This window comes from Heterodontus francisci, chromosome 43 (assembly GCF_036365525.1).
Source record: "Heterodontus francisci isolate sHetFra1 chromosome 43, sHetFra1.hap1, whole genome shotgun sequence".
Lineage (NCBI taxonomy): Eukaryota > Metazoa > Chordata > Chondrichthyes > Heterodontiformes > Heterodontidae > Heterodontus > Heterodontus francisci.
Window position 1 is genome coordinate 26,614,625 of NC_090413.1, and position 9,976 is coordinate 26,624,600.

The 9,976-nt window shown below is 47.8% G+C and overlaps 1 protein-coding gene across 1 annotated transcript in view; it reads right to left on the reverse strand.

Moving 5' to 3' along the window:
• Positions 1–9,373, reverse strand: part of LOC137355746 (PDZ domain-containing protein GIPC1-like) — a 32,268-nt gene extending 22,895 nt beyond the window's left edge. The window contains exons 1-2 of the mRNA XM_068021226.1: positions 9,033–9,373; positions 1,519–1,704 (exon numbers count right to left, since the gene is read on the reverse strand). Of these exons, the coding sequence (XP_067877327.1) occupies positions 1,519–1,704; positions 9,033–9,296 (450 nt within the window). The 5' untranslated portion in view covers positions 9,297–9,373. The remainder of the gene's footprint in view (positions 1–1,518; positions 1,705–9,032) is intronic.
• Between the last annotated feature and the right edge of the window lie 603 nt (positions 9,374–9,976).

Sequence of the window (9,976 nt, forward strand, 5' to 3'; positions counted from 1 at the left end):
GAAGCAAATGTACTGGCCCAGGAACAGGCATTGTTATTCTAAACAGATCTTGGCTGCCATAATTTAGACTAAACTCGTAGGTGAGCCTTAACTCCTGTATACTCTTAAGTGTGGCCTAAGATAGCAAACAGAGAAGGATTCTTTGGCTGCTGGACCTACTCTGTGCCTCCCTGTGCTCAGAAGCAGAAGAGAAGCAGAACTCATGACAGCCCCAACAACCAAGGCTACGTATCTGTGATTACTGAAGGAGCTAACTAGTTTGACTGAAGCTCTACACAGCTCTGAAACAAAACTGTTGGAACAGCTGACTGACAGCTATCGAGATTTATGAATTTGGATAACTGCCAGCTACATTCAGAAGAAGCTAACTAGCCACATACACGGCTGAACAAATCCCATGGTATATTTTTGTTTTAAATATGTGGCTTGACTCCTCTCTCAATGCAACAGCCTTAGTGACTAGTAGTGCTTGTGACATAGCATTGAGTTAGGCTGGTGATGATTAACTTGCATTTCATAGAATATAAACACTGAAAAGGCCATTTGTCCCTGGTCTGGCTCTTTGAAAGAGCCATCCAATTAGTCCCACTCCCCTGCTCTTTCCTCATAGCCCTGCAAATGTTTTCTTTTCAAGTATCTATCCTATGCCCTTTTGAAAGTTACTATTGAATCTACTTCCACTACCCTTTCAGGGAGCACATTCCAGATCACAACAACTCACTGCATTAAAAAAAAACTCATCTTCCTTCACTCCGTTGCCAATTATCTTAAATCTGTGTCCTCTCAATTGTGACTGAAGAAGGAAGAAGCCTTCCTTGGCTTTCGGGATCGGATGGGAGGTAGCAAATCCACTTCAGACATATTAACAGCCCCTCGGGACAGGTTAGAGAAGAGTTACTGTTTCCGGTGTTATTTTTTTTTTAAATCTAAAAGGCTGCTTCACCCTTCCTAACCCTGCCCCAGAAATATCAGTACCAGTTAGGCCTGTGAAACCTGCATGACTGCTCCCTCTAACTCTGGGTGGGTTCCCATGATCAATGTTAGTGCTGGGGAATTCACTCCTGCTGTCAGTTGTGGCTCAGCTGGTAGCACTCTCGCCCGAAGTCAGAAGGTTGTGGGTTCAAGCCCCACTTCAGAGACGGGCACAAGATCCAGGCCGACACTTCCAGCCCTGTACTGAGGGAGTACTGCACTGTCGAAGATGCCACCTTTCAGATGAGACAACAAACACAGCTGCACCTCAGCAGCAAAATACTACTACAAAGGAGCGCGACACCAACTTACTTGAATAACAGGAGACCCACAGGTGGGTATAAACTAGTTATCCACCCCAATTAATGCTGTACAATGAGGACATTTGCATACACTAGAAGCTAAATGCCCAAGCTCATAGTCCATGGGTTTCATACACATAGCTAATTTGATCACTCTGGGTTGCGTTCCAATGTGAGACTTAAACTGACAAGAGGACAGTGCACTAACTCCACTACTTCACTCAAAGACGCCTCCAAGACCTACCTTGATAAAAGCATAGCCTGCGCCATTATCAGTGATGGTCAGTCCCAAAGCATCTTCCGATTTGTAGATCTCCACTTCTTTCCTCTGCCCTTTGATGTGAGCAAAGATGAAATCTTCGAGGCCAATCTGCCCACCCAGCAGTTTGTCCATGTCCACTTTGTGGGTGTTCAGAGTGCAGAACATGATCTGTGGAGTAACATGGGAAGACATGCACGGTTAGGCTGGATCATAGCGACCAAATGCTTGTGCAGGATATTGTCTTGGGGGGAGGGGGGCACACTTCTCCACAACTGGGGGAGAAAATTAAATCAATCAACAAAAAAAGGAGATTAATATGAGACGCTACAGGCCAGGGCAGGACTCCTTCTATCCTGGGGTTACATCAGGCCGGCTGAGGTTTTGGTTAAATTGTACTCCATACGAGCAAAACGAATTTACAGACCAGAAACAGGCCATTCAGCCCAACAGGTCCATGCTGGTCTTTATGCTCCACACGAATCTCCTCTCACCTTACTTCGTCTCACCCTATCAGCATATTCCTCTATTGCTTTCTCCATCGTGTTTATCTGCTTCCCCTTAAATGCATCTGTATTATTCACCTTAAGTACTCCCTGTGGTAGCAAGTTACATATTCCAAATCACTCTCGGGGTGAAGAAGCTTCTCCTGAATTCGTTATTGGATTTGTTAGTGACTATCTTATCTTTATGGCCCCTAGTTCTGGTCTCTCCCCACAAATGAAAGCATCTCTATGTTTACCCTATCGAACCCTTGCATAATTTTAAAGAGTACATGAACTGATTTGCTCACTTTTACTACAAGCTTTTAATGAACCACATACTTTATCTAGCTTTCCAGAATTGTTTCCCCACTCAACGCCCCCTTAGTAAGTTTAGTACAAAGGATAAAGGAAAGGATAAAGCTCCCACACCAGGCTGCAACACTGAAGTCAACGCTGGGATGAAAAGCAAAGTAAGAATGGGTAATTATACAGCACCTTTAAAACCATCAGCATGGCCCAAAGCCCCTCTCAGCCACTGAAGTATTACTGGAAGTTACTCAATTTGGCCTAGGCAAATGCAACATCCAATTTTGTACTGGCTGAGGGATACACAGACCGAAACAAGGGGAGAACGCCCCTGCTCCAGGAGGGCAGGCAGGGCTTCAGTTTAACATCACCTGCAAAATGGTTCACTGCTCTCTAGTTCAGCTGAGACGATGTGCTTAAATTCAGGAGTGGGGATCGAGCCAAACTTACAGCCACAGAAGACGACCCAAGGTCAACATTAGGCCAGCCATCTGAATGTGGGAGACATGAACTGACAACTTTGCGGTTTGAGGCAATCAAACAACATTAATTTGTTTCATTCCGTCGCCAAGGCTCCCAGGGATTATAAGGCTGCTTCTATACTGTTCTTTTCAGTTGGATTCCAGTGTATTTGATGAAGGGAGTCCAGAACAAGTCGCTATAATCTCAAAATTAGAGCCAGGCCATTCAGCGGTGATGTCAGGAAGCATTTCTTCACACAAATGGTATTGGAAATCTGGACCTCACCCCTGCAAAAAGCTGTTGAGGCTGGGGGTCAATAGAAAATTTCAAAACTGAGATTGATAGATTTCTAGGCAATGTTCTGAAGGGATATGGAACCAAGGTGGGGAGATGGAGTTAAAATAAATACTGCGTTTGCTGACAACACAACCACTAGGTGGCACAGTACTAGCACATATGCAAATGCAGCCTCATGCACTGAAGCGTCACTGTCTGCGACGACTCAGGCAGCTGCCAGGAGTAAAGATGGCGCTGCTCAATTTATCACAAAATCAAATGACGCTCAAATCCCCAGTTATGCGAATGCCGCCTCCATCCCACCCCCCAACCATACCCTGCTCCCGGGCTTCTCTTCGCCGCTGCCTCCTGCGCCCATCTGCTCACCACTCGCTCCCCACCCCCACCTTGCCACTTCTCCACCCCCCCTCCCCCCAGCCACTCGCCACTTCCCCACCCACTCGCCTCGCTGCTTCCTCCCCCTCTGCTCAGCTCCCTACTCCCTTCTGCTTGCAGTCTCCCTCCCTTCCCTATCCTGTCTCTCTCTCTCTCCCTCCATGCGGGGAAGAGAGATGGCAACCGCGGGAGGGAGCGGGGAGCAGAGGCAGAGCAGGGGGAGAAGTGGCGAAGCGGGGAGCAAGTGGCCAACAGGTCAGTGGGGGGGGGGGGGGGTGGGGGTTGAAGTGGGGAGCGAGTGGCTGAGGGGGGACAAGTGGCTAGGATAGGAGGGGTGGTGAGCAGGCGTTGCAGGACGGGATGACTTTTTCGCGCGCATGCGCAAATTAGTCCTACGAGTCAGGTGCTGATGTAGGCTGCGCATGCACAGCATCATACGGATGGCAAGAGTCCAATCTGCACATGTGCGAAGCTGGGAGTGCTCTGATGAACGTCAGCGCTGGGCTGTGCTGTCAGGAGTCACTTTGTAAAATAAAGGATCAGCCAAGATCTAATTGAATGGCGGAACAGGCTCAAGGGGTTGAATGGTCTCCTAGTCCTAGTATTGTGAACCTGGCAGATTTTCATATTAAATACAGGGCTGAGCACATCTGAGTTAAGAGTCTGCCAGAACAAAACAAGTTTAGCAGCAGCAGAGGTGGGAGTGGTCACACCCACAGTAAGCTTCAGGAATCCAAAGTAAATGATGATATAAACGTTTAAAATGTCTTGATGCTGATCCTCTGGGATGGAGCACAAAGAACACATGGTCCCTGACCCACAACTGCACGAGGTGGAGCAGGATTCCTATTCCAAAAGGAATCTTCAAAACACTAACTGCTGAAAGTCTGTTGAGAGTGCTGGTGTCACCAAAATAACCACCTCACCCCTCCCCATAACACAGCACCATCTTTGGTGCATTTCTTGTCCAGAAACCAACTCTCCCTCCTCAAGCAAATAGTTATCCACTGAACTAAACTCAACGAGATCTTACTCCAAAGTAAACGTTACTGGGGTTTATTCAGTAGCACAAAACTCTCAATTTACCCACGTTGCACAAATCTTTCCTCAAACAGTTTTTATTTTGGCTTTTGTTTTGGCTCCACAACCCCCCGCCCCCCCACCAACCCCTTTCCAAAAAATAAATGATCAGGACCAACAAAACTCCAGGCATATTTGCCTCTAACTGCACTGCAGAAGTTATTCACCCGCTGGGAAGTGTTTCAAGAGGCCCTGAGGACATGAAAGGAGCTACATAAATGCACGTTCTTACAGATTGTGCTCACCAAGAGTCAATCCTCTCATTTTTCTTTCGTTCCTTTTCCTCATCATTTTCCCCTTCCCACCTGAAGATATTTTTGGGAAATGGTTCCAGAGCACCGGGACAATCTCTGGTACTTGCCCAACTAGTCCATGTGCAAACCTCAACCTGCCCGCAAGTTATTTGGCGGTAGCATCATTGTAGTAGACTCCTTGTTGCTCGAGTATGTTCAAGCTGTAAATAATTTCGCCTTCTGTGGATCCTCTACTGTAGTATACAACCAGGACAAACTTAAAAGCCTATCTTTGTCTTGACAATTTTAACCAACCCAGGGCATCCACAGCTTTTTGACAGAGTGTGTTCCAGATTTCCACTACCCTTTGTGTGAAGAAATGCTTCCTGATTCCACTCCTGAGCAGCTTAGCTCTAATCTTAAGGTCTGCCCCCTTGTTCTGGATTACTCCCACCAGAGAAAATAGTTTCCCTCTATTAACTCTACATGAACAAATTCAATTATCATGTAAAACAACTCAATTAGATTACCCCTCAACCTTTGAGACTCCCAAGGAATACAAGCCACGTTAATCAACACATCCCCATTCAACCTGAGTTCCTATTCAGCATGGGATCCCCACACCATTTGCCCCTGTCTAGTCCAGGAACTGAGACCATTGTAGCAGCCCCAGCAATGTCACTGCCGAAATTCACAACCCCCGGATAAACCAAGGATACAAGCAATTGTTCTGTTGATCAGTATCTAATCTGCGGACCAACTCCACTGTTGTTTGTGTGTTTCTTACCAGCTTTCCCTTAGGATTTTAATCTCCTCTGCCGCATCTCTGAAAAGACACTCAGTGCCACAGTACAGCAGCTGCACTCCAGAATAAGCAGCAGCCTTGCAAACTGCCTCACTGAATAAACACACTGTGCGAGCTCAGCCAACAACCAGAAATAAATGTATAAAGAGTGTCATTGGCCAATATCAGCTTCAGTGGAAAAATAGATCAGATCAGTAAGTCAGATCTGACATATAGTAAACGATAGAAAAAAGTAAAAGAATGAACAGGATTCCAAGAAAACTTCATAGCTAGATGATACAGATCGCAACATCCTACAACCAAAATCCCTGCGCTCCTCCAATTCTCTCACACATCCCTGATTGTCATCACTTCATCATTGACAGCCTTGCCTTCAGTTGCTAAGACCCTGAACTCTGATATCCCTCCCTAACCTTCTCTCACACTCTCTCCCCTCCTCCCTTCATATGCTCCATAAAACCTACCTATTTGACCAAATTGTCCTAATTCCTCATATGCCTCAGTGCCAATCTTTATTTGATGATCACTCCTGTGAAGCACCCTGGGATATTTTACTACACAAAAGGTGCTGTATAAGTACAAGTTGTTGTTGTGAAGGCAGCAAGATGGAGCACTACATGCTACGCTGCAGCAAGATCCAGTAAGACTGTTCCTAATAACGGATCTATTTTCAGTGTATAGATTACAGCTACTTGTTCAAACAGGCAAAAAACCCAAATAATTCAAACTAGCACTCAATCCACTGGAAGTCTGGCACAGCAGGTTGTCACCCACTTTACATCCCAGGTTGGTGCAATGTTTTTTGGGAGATGCGGTTGTTGTTCCTCTTGCTCTCTTGGGATAGTCAAATCTAAAGGTTTGCTCTCTCACTTGTTGCGAAAAAGATCAACACAGCTCACTTGCACCTGAGGCAGTTTTGATCTGCAGCCCTTTCACTCAACAGGCACAAGGCATGTTCTCCAATCCGATTCTGGAAGTTCAGAATTATTTTTTCATCTTTCCTCATAATTTTGGAAGTCATGTTGCATTTGTCGTGAAGAGTGAGCATGTCTCCACACTCAGTTTTTGCAGGGCCAGGATATCCAAACCAACATTCCCACAAGAATGTCCCATTTAAAAATGTTGCTTTGGCAGGCTGGTTTGAGGCTGAATTCCACTGATATCCAAACAGCAACCCTTCCATTTACATTGATGATGCTGTGACATCATTCTTCTGGACAAGCCCTTCTCCCTTGCAGGATTGATGCTGAGAGGCAGTTTCCCCTGGATGGCGAGCCTAGAACCAGGAACATTATCTCAGGATAAGGGGTCGGCCCCTTAGGACTGAGATGAGGAGCAATTTCTTCACTCAAAGTGTTGTGAATCTTCAGAATTCTCTTACCCCAGAACAGTCATTTTTATAAATGACCTGGAAGAGGGTGTAGAAGGGTGGGTTAGCAAATTTGCAGATGACACTAAGGTCGGTGGAGTTGTGGATAGTGCCGAAGGATGTTGTAGGGTACAGAGGGACATAGATAGGCTGCAGAGCTGGGCTGAGAGATGGCAAATGGAGTTTAATGCGGAAAAGTGCGAGGTGATTCACTTTGGAAGGAGTAACAGGAATGCAGAGTACTGGGCTAATGGGAAGATTCTTGGTAGTGTAGATAAACAGAGAGATCTTGGTGTCCAGGTGCATAAATCCCTGAAGGTTGCTACCCAGGTTAATAGGGCTGTTAAGAAGGCATATGGTGTGTTAGCTTTTATTAGTAGGGGGATCGAGTTTCGGAGCCACGATGTCATGCTGCAGCTGTACAAAACTCTGGTGAGACCGCACCTGGAGTATTGCGTGCAGTGCTGGTCACCGCATTATAGGAAGGACGTGGAAGCTATGGAAAGGGTGCAGAGGAGATTTACTAGGATGTTGCCTGGTATGGAGGGAAGGTCTTACGAGGAAAGGCTGAGGGACTTGAGGTTGTTTTCGTTGGAGAGAAGGAGGAGGAGAGGTGACTTAATAGAGACATATAAGATAATCAGAGGGTTGGACAGGGTGGATAGTGAGAGTCTTTTTCCTCGGATGGTGATGGCAAACACGAGGGGACATAGCTTTAAGTTGAGGGGTGATAGATATAGGACAGATGTGAGAGGTAGTTTCTTTACACAGAGTAGTAGGGGCGTGGAACGCCCTGCCTGCAACAGTAGTAGACTCGTCAACTTTAAGGGCATTTAAGTGGTCATTGGATAGACATATGGATGAAAATGGAATAATGTAGGTCAGATGGTTTCACAGGTCGGCGCAACATCGAGGGCCGAAGGGCCTGTACTGCGCTGTAATGTTCTAATTCTAATAAAAAAGTAGAGGATGCTCTGTCATTGAGCATATTTAAGACCAAGATTGACAGACTTTTGTACACGAGGGGAATCGAGAGTAGGGTGGTAGATGATCAGCCACGAACCTTATAAATAGCTCAAAGAAGCATATGGCCTACTCCTGCTCCTATTTCTTAAGTTACCCCAAGCTCCAGATACATCATCTGAGAAACTCTTCCTTTTCCTCCTGCCATCCTCACTGCTTTTGAAATAGAGGCTCATTTATACTGTCTCGTGGAGTAACTCCTTCTTTCCCTGGGACTTTTAAGATGTGTGTGTGTTAAAACCCTGAGCTCTCTCGGTCTTCCTACAATTTGAAAACCCAACACCACAAATCATTTCTTCAGAACTGATCGGGTCCATGTGCCTCGATCTGGCACTATATGGGCTTTATCACGTCACCTAGATTTCTGAATGGAAACTTTTTTTTAAATGTAGTTATTAAGATGCAGCAGCTGTAGTACATTGTCAAGGCAGCAATACAGACTTTAAATAAACACAGCACCAAAACAAGCCATTCGCCCAACTAGTCCATACTAGTGTTTCTGCTTCACACGAGCCTCATCCACTCTATTTCATCTCACCCCATCAGTATACCCTCCGTCCAGGTACCACACGCCCCTTCTCAGGGCACCATCTTTGCTCCTCCTGCAGGGTGCCCCACCGCCCCATTGCTACCCTTGCCCCCCCAGGTGCCAACCTCACCCCTCCAAGGTGCCACCTTCCCTCAAGCGTGCACCCCCATGCCCTTGCATCTCGGGTGCCCTTCCCCCACAGTACAACCTCACACCACATCCCCCCTTTGTTCAACCCTCAAGTTGCCCCCCCCCCCAGAGTGCCCCCTTCTCATTCCCCTAGGGTGCCCCCTTACCCCTCCCCCAGAGTGCCCTCCCCCTTGCCCATCCCCCAGTGTGTCATTCCTCCCCCAGCCCTTCCACCTTACATACCACCAGGGTGATGCCCCTTGCCCTCCCAGGTGCCCCTCACCCAGAGTGCCACCTTGGCCCTTCCACCTCGAATGCCCTCCTCCCATAGTGCAACACTGTACCTGCTGCTCCCTCGCCCCGCCCCCCTCCACACCTCCCACCCTGCCTGCCCCCCAACTCTAACCTCTGACGGGTGTAGGCCGAACGCCTCCCCGAGCTTGGCGTACAGCTCCCGGACGTTGCAGAATCCCTCCACGCGGCCGGTGGCGCTGCCGTGCGCCAGCTGCGTGTGGAAGACGAGGCGCGGCCGAATCACGGGGCGGGTGGTGACGGGCCCGGACCCCGGCTCGCCGGCCGCCTCCCGCTCCAGCCAGCGCTCCCTGGACGCCGCATCCGCCTCATCGTTCTCCACCAGCGGAGCGGCCTTCTTCCAGCGGCCCAGCGGCATCGACCCGGCTCGGCGGCAGCTCAATAGCCGGCTCCCCGGGCTTCGGCTCAGGGGAACGTCCCCTCTCGGGGGCGGGATCATTGCCAGGGCGTGATGGACAGCATCGACAGCCAATCGAGAGTCAGCATCAAGGGCCTACTTAATAATTATTCTACCAATAATAAATCCGGCTTTCTCAACCAATCAAAACGGGGTATGCAAATTGTCTGAATCTTAATACGGCCAATAAACGTGCAATTCAATATTAATGACAGGTTTCACCAATCGGAAGAAGAAATTCAAATTATATGAATATATAATTAATTTTAAGATTCACGTGTGTGACTCAGTTGGTTGCATGCGCCTTCTGAGTCAGGAGGTTGTGGGTTCGCGCCCCGCAATGTAGATTGATATCCCCAATGCAGTACTGAGAGAGTGCTGCACTGGCAGAGGTGCTGGCTTTTTAAAAATTCATTCATGGGATGTGGGCGTCGCTGGCCAGGCCAGCATTTATTTCCCATCCCTAATTGCCCTTGAGAAGGTGGTGGTGAGCTGCCTTCTTGAACCGCTGCAGCCCATGTGAGGTAGGTACACCCACAGTGCTGTTAGGAAGGGAGTTCCAGGATTTTGACCCAGCAACAGTGAAGGAATGGCGATTATAGTTCCAAGTCAGGATGGTGTGTGACTTGGAGGGGAACTTG